At 42.3% G+C, this 15,722-nt stretch overlaps 6 protein-coding genes across 6 annotated transcripts; 3 read left to right on the forward strand and 3 right to left on the reverse strand.

The window, feature by feature from the left end:
* Window positions 1–1,281: 1,281 nt before the first annotated feature.
* BDZ83DRAFT_758118 (NUDIX domain-containing protein) lies at window positions 1,282–2,024 on the forward strand (the record flags this gene model as incomplete). The annotated part of the gene is made up of 3 exons (XM_060514988.1): window positions 1,282–1,314; window positions 1,382–1,715; window positions 1,786–2,024. 3 exons carry the CDS (start codon window positions 1,282–1,284, stop codon window positions 2,022–2,024), a joined length of 606 nt encoding a protein of 201 aa, XP_060358179.1.
* A 50-nt stretch (window positions 2,025–2,074) lies between these two features.
* On the reverse strand, window positions 2,075–2,968 carry BDZ83DRAFT_592955 (NUDIX domain-containing protein; the record flags this gene model as incomplete). Its single annotated transcript, XM_060506585.1, has 2 exons — window positions 2,075–2,812; window positions 2,876–2,968. The coding sequence occupies 2 exons, from the start codon at window positions 2,966–2,968 to the stop codon at window positions 2,075–2,077; spliced, it is 831 nt and encodes a 276-aa protein (XP_060358180.1).
* Window positions 2,969–4,111: 1,143 nt separating this feature from the next.
* On the reverse strand, window positions 4,112–5,671 carry BDZ83DRAFT_657634 (homoserine O-acetyltransferase; the record flags this gene model as incomplete). Its single annotated transcript, XM_060510975.1, has 1 exon — window positions 4,112–5,671. The coding sequence occupies one exon, from the start codon at window positions 5,669–5,671 to the stop codon at window positions 4,112–4,114; it is 1,560 nt and encodes a 519-aa protein (XP_060358181.1).
* Window positions 5,672–5,921: 250 nt separating this feature from the next.
* On the forward strand, window positions 5,922–7,687 carry BDZ83DRAFT_642532 (uncharacterized protein). Its single transcript, XM_060509620.1, has 2 exons — window positions 5,922–6,840; window positions 6,895–7,687. The coding sequence occupies exons 1-2, from the start codon at window positions 6,141–6,143 to the stop codon at window positions 7,326–7,328; spliced, it is 1,134 nt and encodes a 377-aa protein (XP_060358182.1). The 5' UTR covers window positions 5,922–6,140; the 3' UTR covers window positions 7,329–7,687.
* Window positions 7,498–7,863, reverse strand: BDZ83DRAFT_592979 (uncharacterized protein; the record flags this gene model as incomplete). Its single annotated transcript, XM_060506589.1, has 1 exon — window positions 7,498–7,863. The coding sequence occupies one exon, from the start codon at window positions 7,861–7,863 to the stop codon at window positions 7,498–7,500; it is 366 nt and encodes a 121-aa protein (XP_060358183.1).
* Window positions 7,864–8,459: 596 nt separating this feature from the next.
* BDZ83DRAFT_592932 (zinc-binding dehydrogenase) lies at window positions 8,460–9,401 on the forward strand (the record flags this gene model as incomplete). Its single annotated transcript, XM_060506582.1, has 1 exon — window positions 8,460–9,401. One exon carries the CDS (start codon window positions 8,460–8,462, stop codon window positions 9,399–9,401), a length of 942 nt encoding a protein of 313 aa, XP_060358184.1.
* Window positions 9,402–15,722: the final 6,321 nt, after the last annotated feature.

Genomic DNA, 15,722 nt, shown 5'->3' on the forward strand with positions numbered 1-15,722 from the left:
GCCGAGGCTGGTGTATTGGTCAATCCTTCCCGGAGAGGAAGGTCGATGAAGGGGATGCAAGCGTCGCGTGGCTAACCAGTCGGCGACCTTCAACTGTAATACGGAGGAATTGGACCCTGGTCGTGGACCGCCCAAGTTGGCCAGTCCCTGTGGGCACGCTGAATCAACGACAAATGCGAGTCAGACTGCCTGCTGGACATCACAGAGACTCCCCTCCAATTTGATAGACATGACAAGGGAGGTTCTATGATAACACGTTATCGTGGCCCGATCCAAACTTGCAGTGATGTTCCTCGCTGGCCTGTTATGTCTGGCGCAAGTACGCATCCGTACGGCGTTGACACTAGTGGTCGTTTGGGCTGAATCCGACCGGTTGGTAATCCAGGCGGCGCGTCCTTGCCTGCGTACGGAATACCGTAGCGCATGCAGTTAGTCGCGGTGGGAACGTAACGTCAAGGGCCTCGTGCGTCTTACACTCGTCGGCGCAATTGAAGCCCGAAGACGCAAGTTTGCTCGTTGGTTGACCTTGACGTCGTGCGTGCCCTTCCAGAAGCGATAACGATTTCGTTCCCTCGTTCTCTCCCTCTCGGACGAGCCTTTTGAAAGCTTTCTCCGAGGACTCTCCGACGATCTGTGGATAGGAGGTTCGTCCAAACGTCCATAATCGTAAAACCCACTTCGACCCGGTGAGTACTTTTCGGGCAGGGATCCCTTGGACATTTTCAGACTTGGGACGGTGGTCAAAAGCTTATTAGCGACTGACGTGGTGACGCGTCCAGGAACGTCGAAATAAAATGCTACCTTTCGAGGCTAAGATAGCGTTCTCGGACCGAGGCCGTTCTTGTTCAATTCTTATCGCAAGACAAAACGTCTCAGAGGGCGGAAGAGACGTCACTATTGCCGTTGTTGGACGCTCCAGGATCCTTGCTGTGAGACTGAATGAGTGGTCGACATTCTGTCTAGACGCATTGTTTGGAAAAGTCTCTATTCGGCCGTTCGTCGCGGGCAGGGAACTCAAGCCAAATTTAATGATGATAGTCGAACATCTGTCGTTCGAAATTGATACTGGTTACTTCCTGCCTTCCTCGGGGTACTCAGGTGAAAAGCGTTACGCAGGCAAGAGCTCCCTGATGACTAAGTGAGGTGACCACCGCGGGGTCGCGAGCACCAGCCAGCCCAGGGCGGCAGTGACAAAAGCTACCCCGCCATCCCGCCGAAGCTCCGACGCCTCACCTCAACTCCAAGCCTAAGGTACCTTACGTTAGCATCAACACGTCCACAATGTCTGCGAAAGTGACCGCCACCGGCCTTCTGGTAAGCCAACGCAACTGACTCTAGGCGATCTGCTATTCTGTACCCTATCTGACCCATAGAACCGCAGGGCGAGGGCGAGGCTCGCTGGATCAAGCTCATCAAGATCAACTACGACGACCAGAACGGTAACGCTCGCACCTGGGAATCCGCCGAGCGCCGCACCCGCCCCAAGAACGGCGAGATTGACGGCGTCGGCATCGTCGCCATCCTCGAGAAGTCCACCGGCCCCGAGATTATCCTCCAAAAGCAGTACCGTCCGCCCATTGACAAGATCTGCATCGAGGTCCCCGCGGGGCTCGTCGACGAGGGCGAGACGGCCGAGCAGGCTGCCGTGCGCGAGCTCAAGGAGGAGACGGGATACGTTGGGAAGGTGTCTGAGACCACGCCGATCATGTTCAATGGTATGTTACATCTCAACCAGGTCAATTCACCCTATGGCTCTGGTGGATCTAACGTCGATTTACTTCCAAGACCCCGGCTTCTGCAACACTAACCTCCGCATGATTCACGTCACCATCGACACGTCTCTCCCCGAAAACCAAAACCCAAAGGCCGAGTTGGAAGAAGGAGAATTCATCGAGGTCTTCACGGTGCCGCTATCGAATTTCTGGGCAGAGTGCGTCCGTCTCGAGAAGGAAGGCTACGCCATCGACGCTCGCGTGGGGACCATTGCCGAAGGCATCGAATTAGCAAAGAAATTCAAGCTATAGTGATGCTGCATGCCTTAGACTTGTTACCCGCTTTATCGTGCCGCCACAACTTATAACTTGCCCTCGCGTCGGAGTCCCTCCCAGAGAGCCAGCGACGCGAGACACTTTGCGTCCCGCGCGCCCTCTCGCCACAGATCCTTCATAGGCACAAGCTTCAACGTGATCTTCTCCCCGTGATCCCGTAGGCCAGTCAGCTTGCCACTCCATTCCTTCAATTGCTCGCGAGGGATCCTCTTCTCGTGGCTATACAGTGTCACGAACTCGTCGCAGCCGCCGGCAGAGGGGTACATCGCCTCTGCCAAGCCCTCTTCGGCTTCATTCCCACCTGATCTGCCCGCGCCAGCCAGCTCGCTCAAGCACGTCAGCTTCGACTCGTGAATCTCCAAGCCCAGCTCCTCCTTGATCTCCTTTGCCGCGGCGCCGGCGAAGCTGCCGCTGTCGTCGACCATGCCTGCAGGCAACTCCACGAATGACAGACTACTGACCGGCACACGGGGCTGCACCGTCAAGACGACGTAGCGCTCGTTGCTGTTGGGCGGCGCGTCGTCGGGGATGAGCATCACCAGCATGCCGACGCTGGGTCCACGAAGGAAGATGCTGGCTGGGAGACACTCTCCCGCCTCGTTCTTGACGTCCGCCCTGATCTTAAGGAAACCGACGCGGCCGGACCCAAAGATGTCAAAGGCCTGAACTGTGATACCTCGTAGGCCGTAGGGGTCTTGGTGAAATGGGTGGTCTTTGCTCTTGGCTTGCAGGCTTAGAGAGTTGTTGAGGCCCTTGACCCAATCCTAGCTCGACGGTCAGCTCTGCTTCTGATCTTTAAAGGCGAAGAACTGGGAGTAGCTTCACACGTTGAAAGGTCGAAAACCTAGAAGTTGATCTTTTGATAGGCCATCGGGTAGCTTGACTTGGATGCCGCTCTCCTTTAATGTGACTGACGACATGGTTCGGGCGATGAGTTTTGGATGTGCGTTTGGAATGCCTGGTCGTATATGAGCTGATCGAAAATCCTTCGCTCTTAGTCTCGCGTTGAGACAGGATGGTCGAAAAACAAGCGCGACTGCTCTCATTTCATTGAGATGATTGTGGTGTGTTGATGAAGGTGAATTGATTGACGTCAGACCAATGAAGGGGACTGGCGGGGCCTCCTCCGACTTACGGTAGTGCCTGCCGGAAGAGCTTTGACCAGGGGTTGTGTATAGCTTACCCCTGCACAACCTGGGGGCTAGCTAGCCGTTGATCAACGAAGGCTCTATTAAACACATCTGATGCTCAATTCGCAAGCCTATTAGGCCCCACCCGCCATTTGATATCTTTATCTTCCTCTGTTCTTGCGTTGTTAGGTCCTTGATTACCGCATTATTTACTTCAGATAGACACCCGCTAGAGCATTTAGCCCACGATGTGTAGAGGTAAGTGAGGTGTCTATGGTCCACAAAGCTCCCTCCCTCTTCATCTGAAGCCTTGCACTACGAGCAATGGTGCCACAATCCTGAATCATCCTGAGGGGAGCGACATTATCTAGACTGCAAGGTACTGGCTGACCGGTCCTTCGACATTAGATGACTGAAACTGCGCAAGGAGCGTATATATACCCCTTCAATCTCATTCCTGTCACCAGCAACAGCACGCGCCTTCCTAGGTCGGTTGGTCATGACAAACTGGCTGGGTGGTGGAATGGTTGAAAAGCCGACAGTACCCCCTAACAGCCTAATTGACTGGCTACGAGTTCGAGTCCGCATACGATTCCAGAATGAGCACCATCATAATCGCTAGGAGATGTAGCCACACCGGTGGTGAACTCTTTTTTGGGTGCGTTTGGGTATTGCTATGACGAAGTATGTCGTTAGCTTCTTAGAAGACCGAACGCCGGCCGCATGGAAAGCCCGCAGATGAAGAGAACCACACCAACTGTTAATAATCGTCAATGCTTTTCCTGCCTGGATGCTATACATGGCTACATATGCAAGTGGAACATTCCCATAAGACTTATTTCATGTAGTAATTTTTCCTCAACTCCAACAACTTTTTACATGTCCCCGTTCGCTAGACCACTAGCCTTTGTCCTCGCTGATTCATCCTAGAATTCATCCTAGGAAGTTTTTCAGGTTCCCGCCAATATTCTTGAGATCCAACAGGAACGTGTCGTGTCCAAAGAAACTCATCTCCTCACTCAGCTCGTAGTGCGCAACGTTCCTGTTACCCGCGAGCTTCAAGGCCTCGGCTACTTCCCTCTGCTGCCACGCGGGGAAGAGGATGTCACTCGCCACGCCGATCACGAGAGCAGGGGTATCTCTGAGAGGTGCGAGGCCTGCGATCAGATCTTCTGGGGGCCTGGATGAGACTTCGACGGGCTGATCTGCGGCGCCGGCGTTGGACTCTGGCTGCTCCACGTAGGGTTTCTCGGGCAGCGTGAGACTGCAGGCGGCATCGTTGCGCGCTGGCGACTCTCCAGATTGGAGGAGCTTCTCGCGCTCTGCTCTCCTTGCGTTGGCAGCGACCTGGTTCTCCCTCCCCAAGTCGAAAAGATCCATCGCTTTGCTGACATAGAGCAAACTATTAGGATCGTATGTCAAGCAGAACTTCTCACCCGCATGGTCCAGGTACGTCTCAATCAAGAAATCGGGGCACAGCGCAGGCGGCTTGCTCGGGTCCGCCCTCCGCCTGCCGAACCTCTGCTCCCACTCCGGCCCCGAGCGGTACGTGACAGTCGCAATCTCGCGCGCGAGCTTCATCCCGGCGTGCGGCGGCACCCGACCGTAGTAGAACCCTCTGTTCCAGTTCGGGTCCATCATCAGCACCTGCCGCTGCGTGTGGCGCATCGCAATGCTGTAGGGGTGTGATCGGGCACAGCCGCTGATGGAGACGATCCGGCCGACGCGGTCCGGGAAGAGGACGCCTGCGCCGAGCGATTGCATGCCGCCCATGCTCGAGCCGACGCTGGCGTAGAGCTTATCTACGCCGAGGCCGTCTAGGAGGCGGAACTGCGCACGCACCATGTCCTCCATGGTCAGGATGGGAAATCTTGTCGCGTACCGCTGTCCGTCTGCTGGGTCGATGCTGCTCGGTCCTGTTGAGCCATAACAGCCTCCTATTACGTTTGTGCAGATGACGTGGTATTTATCGGTGTCCAAAGCCAAACCCGGTCCGATGAACTTCTCCCACCAACCGGGCTTGGGGTTGCTCTCTGTCGAATGGGCGTGAGACGACGCCGAGAGGCCAGTGTGCAAGAGAATGACGTTGGACTTGTCGGCATTCATCTTGCCCCATGATTCATATGCGATATCGAACTCAGGTAGAACACCGCCCCAGTCGAGAAGGAGAGGATCCTTGCAGTAATATATCTCTGTTGCGCCGGCGGTATAAGACGGCTCGGGGCCGCTCGATTCGTATCGTGCCTCGAGGCTCGCGGATCGGTTCTCGAGGGCGTCAAGGCATGGGAATGCCATTGCCGGGTTCGACGCATCGCCGGTGCTGTTCGAAGCCTTCCGCGCCGGCTTGGAGTGGAATTGGTGGGCGCATTGTCGGTTGCCAAGAGGAGCAGCGGCTGCGACTTTGGAGCTCCGGAAAACGGAGGGAGCTTGGACGCGCGACGCTGGTGCGCGGGCCTGGCGAAGGGCCTGCGAGGCGATTCTTTGGCACTTCATCGCGACGAATACGGACAAAAATTGACAATTGGGAATTATGAAAAGTCTACGACCATCTTTCAGGTCACTTGCGACAGAAATATCGACGCCATCGGCTGTCGGTTTGTAAGCGGGAGCTCCTCCGGTGACGACCCATTGTCTTCGGCCAGTGGCTAGCGATGGTGTAATTTCACGTGATGATCATCGATAAGAACTTCTTATCGTCTCGAGCAGGGGTCCTGTCAGTGACATTTCGCAAACCCCACCATCGAATCCACCTCCCCACTGACGTCAATTTTAGCTGCAGGCCTCCGTGCACCGACCCCGAAATGAACCTTTGGAGTTGCCATGAGCTGACGTCGCCTCCACACGTACTTTTGTACCACAACCACGAGATTCCTACGAAACCGGCGCCTTCATATCTTCTTACCCCTCTTCCCACTATTCCTCTTTCTACATTCCCCAGATAATTTCTCTCGTGTACCCGTACATGTCTTTCTTCTCCCAATTCCAACAATACGCCGGAACGTTTGCAACAGTAGCAGCCGGTGCCATCATCGCTAGAGCCGTCGGCATTATGCAATCAGACACACAAGACGGCTACTCCGGGCCGAGCCCGCAGGAGCCCGGAAACTACAAGCCCTCGCACGTCGATGTCATCGTCGTCCGCGTCATGCTCGAAAAGGCCTTCAACTTCCCTCCCGAAATCCTAGACCTCATCATCGACCAGGCCGAATACTGGCCGCATTCCGAAGCCAGCATCTACCACGCAGTTACCCCCCTCCGCGATGCCCTCCGAGTCGTAGGTACCACCAGAGACGAGAACAAGTTCATCCTGCGGTGTCCACCGATCGGATTCCTCGACTTCAAAAAGGTCGGCTCTGCATTCAAGACCGCGCCGCTCCCGCCCAAGTCGGGCGATGGGTCCCCCGTTACGGAACCGCTCCGCAACCTGACGCTTCTCGAACCCACGTCGAGCCCCACCGAGATCGTCTCCGAGGCTCCGAGAGAATACTTCACAGGGTCCATGAAGGCGCCGCCCACTCTGACCCACCCGGTGCGGAAGATCGTCTTCAAGTTGCGGAGCAAAGATCAGGGCTGGGGCGGTGGACACGGCGATCGTGGGTCCTACCGAGGATCTTGGTCCTGGTTCGAGGCTGGCTTGGAGAAGTTCGACAAGGAGCGTACCTGTAAGCTACCCTTCTTCTCACGGAATGAAACCCTGCCTAATACTAACGAAACAGGCGATGGATCCTGCAAGACAGCAGCGGAAAGCTCGGATAGCGAGTCCGAAGAGGCGCCCGTCATCAGCGAAACGAACCTGTGCACCTGCGGCCTTCAGTCGATATATCCTCCCGTCCTACCGACCGCCGACGGGAAGCTCGCCTACTCCCATGATATGCACCCGCTCGAGAATCTCAAGATACAAACCAATAAGACTGCTAACAGGGACTTTATGGACCACGAGGTGGTATGGTCCTGGACCGACGACATCCACCCAGAGTCGCCCGAAGCCGACCGACTAGCTGAGATAGGTCGAGGCAAGGGCACCGGGACTGGAAAGTTTGTTCGTAACTTGAAGCTGGGAGATGTGGTCACGGTATGGGGTAAGGCGAGGTTTGGTGGCTGGGCCAACTACGTGGAGAGCGTCAAGGTTGAGATTTACTGGGCTGTTTGAGAGACGGCTATTGTAGCGTTTACGATCCGCACCAGTCTGTACAATATACCTCCTAATATTCACGTTTCATGACTACAGTAACGTCAGTGTCACCGCACCATGATGCGGTCTTGAAGTGGTACCCGACTCATAGCTTCTGTATGACACTTCTGCCTGGGCATACCATCATTCAATACCCCTCGTCCAGCACAGTAAGCCCATCGTAGCCCGATGTCAAAACCTCAGTATCCACGATGAAGACGGCAACAAGTACCGCACGACTTTCGCTGCTGGGGTTTTCTCCCACCGTATGATGACACCTGGGCAGCTCCATGAAGCTTTCCCCCACTCCGTACACCTTGGGCGGATCCCCGTTCATGCCGCTCAGAAGTTTGCCTTCGATGACATTCACTACCACAGTGGCGCCTGCGTGTTGACGGGGAGGGGTGGTACTGTTGGGTGGGTAGGTTACTTCGAGGCCGACTATCGATTTTCCCTCAGCGTTTGCCAGTTCGTAGTCGTATAGGACTTTGACTGTTTCGCGTGGTCGAGTCATGTTTGAGTCAATCCGTACTAATACATGTCAAAGGGCGTTGTACCATTTAACCGACCTAGCTGTCGGTCTCTTCGATTCGATCTATAGAATGACTTGGTTATAGTCTTTAATATGTCTTCTCCTGTTCGTGTGACTCAAGTGAAAACAACTATATTGGTTTGAAGACACTCTGATCAAATATGTTGAGCACGAGCGCCGTACACAATTGGTGAAGTTGCCGCTAGCTCATCCCCATCTTCCATTTTGCAGAAGCCCGACCCGGGTCGCTGCTATCGGGGAAGTGGATACCCGAGTTCACGGATACCCGGGCGGATGGTACGTACTTGCGGGTACCCGCAAGCGTCGTTAACGAATTTCCCCCCGAACGGATTCACGGGAGCAGCATCAGCCAATGCCGGAGGGATAAAGCCAGCAGAATCGTACTCAAATTCGCAGATGAAAACAGTCGCAAAAGCTACCTTACGCTATACAACAAGTGCTTTTATGTAGCACGGAAAAGCAATTCACACGTAAAGCACCTGCCTCTCGTTCCTCCCTTGTTCAGCGACCCTTCACTCACACAACAACCTCGGCTCCGAGAGACCCCTGCAAATAAGATGAAAGCAGTCCAGATCATGGGTGACGAAAAGTCTCCCAAAATCACTCTCAATACAAACATACCAAAGCCCTCACCTGAAGGCGCCAACATCCTGGTCCGGGTTCACGCTGCCGGAGTTACTGGCGATGAACTCAGCTGGCCCGAGCTTTACGAAACCGCATCCCGGATTCCCGGCCACGAGCTATCAGGAACTATCGCAGAACTCGGCCCAGAATACACCGGGAGCCTTTCCGTCAGCCAAGATGTCTATGCATTCACATCGGCAGACCGTGGACAATGCCAAGCTGAATATGTTGCTTGCTCACCAGACGAGGTTACTCCGAAACCGACTTGCATCTCTCATCTTGAGGCAGCAGCACTTCCGATACCAGTACTGACGGCATGGGAGGCTGCCATTGATCATGGGGAGATTACTGCAGATATGATAGTTCTAGTCACCGGGGCCTCTGGTGCCGTTGGCGTCCTTGCGGTTCAGTTGGTTGCCCAGCTTAGCGGTGCTCGTGTCATTGCGCTGGCTTCATCGCGAAATCATGAGAACTTGAAGCAGCTAGGCGCCGAAGTCTTGGATTACAATGACCCAGGCTGGACCTCCACAGTCGGTGGTGTGGATGTTGTCATAGACACAGTTGGCGGGAGTGTCCTGAGCGATGTATGGAAGGTCGTGGCTGAGGACGGGATGATTATCACTGTTGCTGATCCACCGCCTACTTGGGCTTTCGAAGATGTTGTACCGGAGGATTCATCTAGAAGGCCTGGAGTTCGATACAAGTACTTTATTGTATCTCCCAATGCTGAGAGGTTGTGTAGAGCATCTGAGATGGTTGAAGCGGGCGCCTTGAAAGCTCTGGCGGTGAAATCATTCCCTTTTACAGAGGCTGATCAAGCTTGGGAGAGTGCCCGGCAGAGGGGAAGGGGTCATAAAGTTGTCATTGAGTTCTAGTAAATATATATACACAGGAATCTTGTTACTTAACAGCATCATAAAAGATCCAGTTTCAACAGTGCTAAGTCTCACTGTACTCAATTAGCTGTGCGACGTGGACACCCAATGCCTTCGTTGATTTCTCGCTCGAGGACTCCCACTAAATTTCGCATGGAAATCCTCTAGAGAAGCTTCGTTTTGACACTGCCCTCTTTGAGACCTAAGTAGACACAGTTAGATGTCATTATGCACCCATTGTGAAAGCTCCGGACCAAGATCCTCCATGTTATACCAGCCGCAAACATCGTCCATGGCGCTCAGCGAGGCGAGCACCCCATTCTCGCTACTTGATATATTGGTTTGGAAATTCACATTCCCCGCACCGCCTTTATCAGACACGGCGAGACTTCCGGCAGTATTTGGGGCAGTCTTCTCCCCATTCACCCTGGATTTGAGACCAAGTACATGCTGAGCAATCGTCTGGATCTCCTGTACGTTCTTGGCTGTTCTGGGCCACACTTGCCCCAAAGTCTTAAGGTAGCCAATCGTCATCCGGATTTGATCTCGGGCGACAGCGAGCTCTTTTCCTGTCGTAATAGCTTTAACCATCCGTGGCCTTACTATATGTCACGTAACCTCGGTTATATAATTACCGAGCTCTATACTCGCTCGTACCCTCTATTTTAGGGCGAGCTTTATACCTATTTCTTACTTTTAATAAATAACTATTCTCTATATTTAACGTCGATACCCCTATTATAATTATATAATAATTATAAACCTAGCTCTAATTTAGACCCTAAACCTCTATTAAAAAGTTACTTTTTAAAGGCTACGATTTATTATATCCTTTTTTATATTTAATTTTAACTTTTATTATGTTTATAAAACCCGTTTTTAAATAACTATATTTTTTAAAAAGATATTTAATATAATTAGGTATAAGCTTAACTATTAACGTAACTAGCTAAAATAGTACTTTGCTCTATAAATCGAGGCCTATTTAAAAAATATTTAGGATTTATTTAATTTAAATAATATAAAGTTACTTTTAAATCCTTTATTCTTTATTAAATCGATTCTATTAATTAAAAAATACATTAAAATACAAAATACTATTTAAAAATAAATTTATAAAGCGGCTTTAATAAAATATAATTAATAACTCGATTAATATACTTAATAAAATACCCTTAAAAATATAGCTAGGGCCGAACTCGTATTTTAATACGAACTTATAAAATAATTAACTTTCTTAATAAAACCTAAGCTAATTATAATTAATTAAACGCGCTTTTTAAAAAAAGAAATTTTTTTTATTTAGTAAACGGTATTTAAAACGATCTCCCGGTTATAAAAAAAGAAATTATATAAATTAATAAATTACTAGATTACTAACTTTATTATTTAGGATATCCTAGAGAATATAAAAAAAGAACTTATTAATTTATTAAACTACTCTTTTTATATAATAATCTAGGTTTTTAAATAAAAGTACGCTCTAAATAACTTAAGTTCGTTTATAATTATTTAAAAGAAATTTAATATAGTTATAAATAGGGCGAACTTTAATATTAATTTAATAACTTAAATTAAAGACTTCTATTCCGTTTATTATTATATAATATAACTTAAATTATTTAAAGTTTAAAAGACCCTCGCTTCTAAATTTTTTTTTTATATTATTGTGCGTCGCTTTGCCCTAAATTAGTTAAATTAAAAGCTTATTAATATTATAAAAATAAAATAAAAAGGTAAAGTCGTGCTTAATATAGGCTATTATACTGAAATATTTAACGATCTTTTATATAAAGAGGCGGTATATAATAAAAGTTATAAAAAAAACTATATAATTTTTATAATATTTATAAGTCGTTTAGATTTATTTAAATAGAACGAGGGTAAGCCTAACTCGTTTATAGACTACTTTTATAAAGGGTTTTATTATTAAAAACTAATAAACTATATAAAAATAGAGTACGCTTTTATAAAAAAAACGAAATAAAAATATATCTAGCTAGACGGAGCCGAGGTTAATAAAATTATTTACTATTTAAATATTAATAAATATACCGATTTTTATACCGACTTTGTTTATAAAGGATAAATATAAACGAGGGCCCTTAAAAAATCCTTTAATAATAATTAAAAAAAGAGTAAAAAGCTAGGAAAATAAGGAAAGCTAGTAAATAAATAGGATTTTAAAACGTCTTATTCTTTAAACGTTATAGCTATAATTATTAACGTCGCTCTATTACCTAAGTTAAAAACGAAAGAGAATTAAAATAGTAATTTTATTATTTTTTTAATTCCTTTTATAGGTCTATACTTCCTTTTTAAATATATAATTATAAATAACTACGGTACTGTCTACTTTATTAATAATTAATCGCTTTTAGAGCTAAGATTAATTTAATAATATAATAGGACCGAGAATATAGACTTAGGAACAGCGTTTTATTTAATACTTATTTATAGGACGAGGATTATTTAAAATATCTTTATAGGATTAAAAGGATTTAGAACTAAAGATCTAACCCTTTATAATATTAGCTTCGTTAAGAACTTTTATATTAACGTCGTATTAAAAGCTTTATTTTAAAAAATAAGTATTTAGTACTTTAGTTTTAACTATACCCTTTGCTTTAGTAATTAATTTAATAACGTTATAATTAAATAGCTCGTTAAAAAGGTTAACTTAGTTTTTTTAAAATATAAACCCTATTCGTCCTATTTTCTATTTAGAAATTAGTCTTCGTTAATAAATATAATTTCTATTAAAGGCTAATACGTATTTCGTTCTTTATATTAAATAAAGGGTAACTAGTTAGACTCTATATAGCTTTAATACTTATAATCTAAATATTTTATATTAATAGTATTTAAAAAACTTATATTAGCCGCTCGGGAGGTAAAGATTAAGGGACTAAGTTATTTAGAATATTAATACTATATAACTACTTATATAAAATAGGTTATTTTAAAACGTATTTTAGAGTAAAGAGCTATTAGGCTATATTTTAAAATTACCTAGGACCTATTTAATTACCTATTTATTTATAAATAAAATAAATAGTTTATATTAATTAAAGACGAGTATTTAAATAAAATCTTTGTTTTTTTAAAAGTTATAAAGACTTATAACTTAGTATTTAGGGTTTTATACTTTTTTTAAATAATAAATACGTATTTAAAAAGGTTTTATTATTTATAAAATCCGATAAAACGTAGAACGTATAATAATCGTAATTAATAGCGAGACTCGCTTTTAAATTTAAATAAAGGAACTCGGAATTGAATTAGAAATTACCCCTCTATATATAAAAAAGCTAAATAGAAATAAAAAGCGAGCTAGCTAAAAAATTATTAATAAAGTAATTAATATAATATCCGTAACTAGTTTATTAAACGAACTCTAAATAAAAGCTATATTAATAGCTATTTATTTATATAATATTAGCTTAAAATAACGTACTAACTAGCTTTTATTAATTTAAATTAAAGAAATCTAGTTTAGTTATTATTTTAAATAGTAATAACTAATAAATATACTAAGGTTTACCCGCGATTTACGTCTTTATTAAAAATAGACGTATATATATAGCTACTAAGCGTACCCTTTTAAAAAGGATTATAAAAAAGGAATTAATAAAAGACGTTTTAAAATAAAATAAAGGGGTTATATTAAATACTTTATAAAATATATAACGAACGCTTATAATTTATATAGGATCTAAATCCCCTCGCTTTTAAAGGTTATTATTATATATAACGTAACGTTTAATAAAACTACTTTTTATTTAAAAGAACGATATAAAAACTATAATTTAATTACTTAAATTAAAGTCTATAGTAAATAAAATTTAATAGCCGTTTATAATTATTAATCCTAAACTTTAACTATTTAGAGTTATAAATAAAAAAAAAGGTTTATTAATAATAAATTAAAAGTACCTATTACTACCTACGCTCGCTCTATAAAAAGTAAACTAGACTATAGAAAAGTCTAGTTTATTTTTAAATAAATAAAATAAATAACTATTTATTCTTAAACTAATTCCTAAACTTTAAAGTCTAGAACTAGGCCCGGCCTTTATATAGTTAACCGAGGTTATAAACAAGGCTATAAAGGAAACCGACCCTTTTATTAAAAAGGTTAAAAATATAATATATATATAAATAAAAAAAGTAATTCCTATATACTCTTATAAAAAAGACCTTTTTACTTAACTAAACCCCGATAATTTTACTTAATTAACGAGCCTATATTAAAAAGCTAAAAAGGTAAACGACCTAATTAAAAATTCCGAAACGGTCGTTTTTAATAATTATAAAAATAATAAATATATTAAATAAAGCCGGAGGCTAAGAAATTAGTTATTAAAAGTAATTACTTAAAATTTAAATTATAAAGAGCGTTTTAAATAATATTCGTTCTCTTTTTATATAGAACGAAACTAAGATCCCTTTTTTAATATATATATACTTAATTAATAAAAAGCGATTAATAAAGCGACCTAGGGATATCGAACGCTCTATTACTACGTTTATATTATAATTAATAGAACGAAGTACGTTCTATTAATTATAGTTCTTAATAAAAAGATATATATAAATAACTTTATCTCTTTTTTAAAAACGTAAAAAGACATCTTTAAACTATCTAAGTATTACGACCTAATATATAATAAGGCCAGGGCCTACCCTATAGAGCCTATAACGGCTACTATACTATATATATATAAATACGAACTTAAAATAACTCCTCTCGGGACAAAAGAACTATAAATAAGTTACGTAACTACGATTATATAATAAAATAAAGAACGAATACCTATAAATAAATAGGACGAACGATTATAAAATAATAAAACTAATAACCGTTTAGCGGACTATTAAGTAATTATAAATAATAATATTATAAAGGATATATTTAAGAATAAGACTTATATATAATATAGATTTAAGCCGGGCTTAAAAATAGATTTTTTATAGCTTTTTTAATAATTAACTTAGTATTAAATTTTATGATCGCTTTTAACTATCTTTATTAAGAATTTTTTTTAATAAAATTATAATTAATTATTAAAGTTTTATTTATTTTATAATTTATAAATATAGCTTTAAAAAAGCTATTTACGACTATAATACTATTTATTTAGCCTTCGTAGCCTTAACTTTTATTAATATACTTACTACGACTAACTAGCTATAATATTTTAATTACTCCTATTTAATAAATTTATTTTATAAAAAACTAATTAAATAGTATAAACGATATTTTTTTATACCTCCGCTAAGTTATTTATTTTAAGTTTTTTTTTTTTTTCTAAATAACCTATTTAAAGCTTAGCTAAAAAAATAGAAATAGCCTTAATAAATATCGACTTTAATAACGAAGTTATTTTTAAAAAAGACGTTTATAAACGATTTAGGGAACGAGTTAAAAAAGGAGACGTAAATATTATTAAAGTATAGATTATATATAATAAAACCGTATATAAGCTTTATAACTTTAAGGTTATAATTTAGTAATTCGGGAATAGCTTTTAGCGCATTTAGAACTTAAAAAACGAAGTTATTTAACTTAAAAGATAAAAAATAAATATTAATATCTAGGCTCTTTAAAAAAAAGTTAATACCCTCCGAGCTACTATTAATATTATTAGTACCCCTTTTTAAAAAAGATAATAAAAACTTAAACTTAGTATACCTATTACCTATAAAAGCACCCCGGGTACTTTTAAAAGATTTTTAATCTAAATTAAAAACTATTAAAACTTTTATTATAAAGACTTTATTAATAAAGCCGAGAAAGTTATATATATTACTAGCTTCTTTATAAAACGAGCCCTTAAATAGTTTAAACCTATTTAAAAAGAATATTTTAATAAAAAGACTTTTAATAAATACTCTATTAAAATACGTAATATTTATTATAGCTTTAATAAATTTAAAAAAGCCCTTAAGTCCTTATTCTAAGACCTTAATAAAAAACGATAAACTAAACGCGACTTAGTATAGCTATAATAAACTAAGTTAATAAAAGAATACTCCGCTAAATTTAGATATTTTAATATTTAACTAGACCTTATTAATAATATAAAAATATTTATATTCTATTAAAGACTAAAGGACGAAGTTAAAAACGAACTAGTCCCGCTCGATAAGCTAAATAACTTCCTTTAATATAATAAACTTATTATTAAACTCAATAACCGACTCTATAAAAAAAAAAAAAAAAGGATCGTAAACAAAAATCTAATATAAGATATAAATATTAGTAATAACCCTAACATAGTTTCTAAATAAACTAACGACCCCGTAATAACTAAAATA

Source organism: Colletotrichum acutatum, assembly GCF_030867785.1.
Source record: "Colletotrichum acutatum strain CBS 112980 chromosome Unknown BDZ83scaffold_202, whole genome shotgun sequence".
Taxonomy (NCBI): Eukaryota; Fungi; Ascomycota; class Sordariomycetes; order Glomerellales; family Glomerellaceae; genus Colletotrichum; species Colletotrichum acutatum.

Coding starts and splice junctions, on each gene's coding strand:
- BDZ83DRAFT_642532 (XM_060509620.1), top strand. CDS start 6,141: ATGTCTTTCTTCTCCCAATTCCAACAATACGCCGGAACGTTTGCAACA. Junction 6,841..6,894: donor GTTCGACAAGGAGCGTACCT/GTAAGCTACCCT, acceptor CTAACGAAACAG/GCGATGGATCCTGCAAGACA.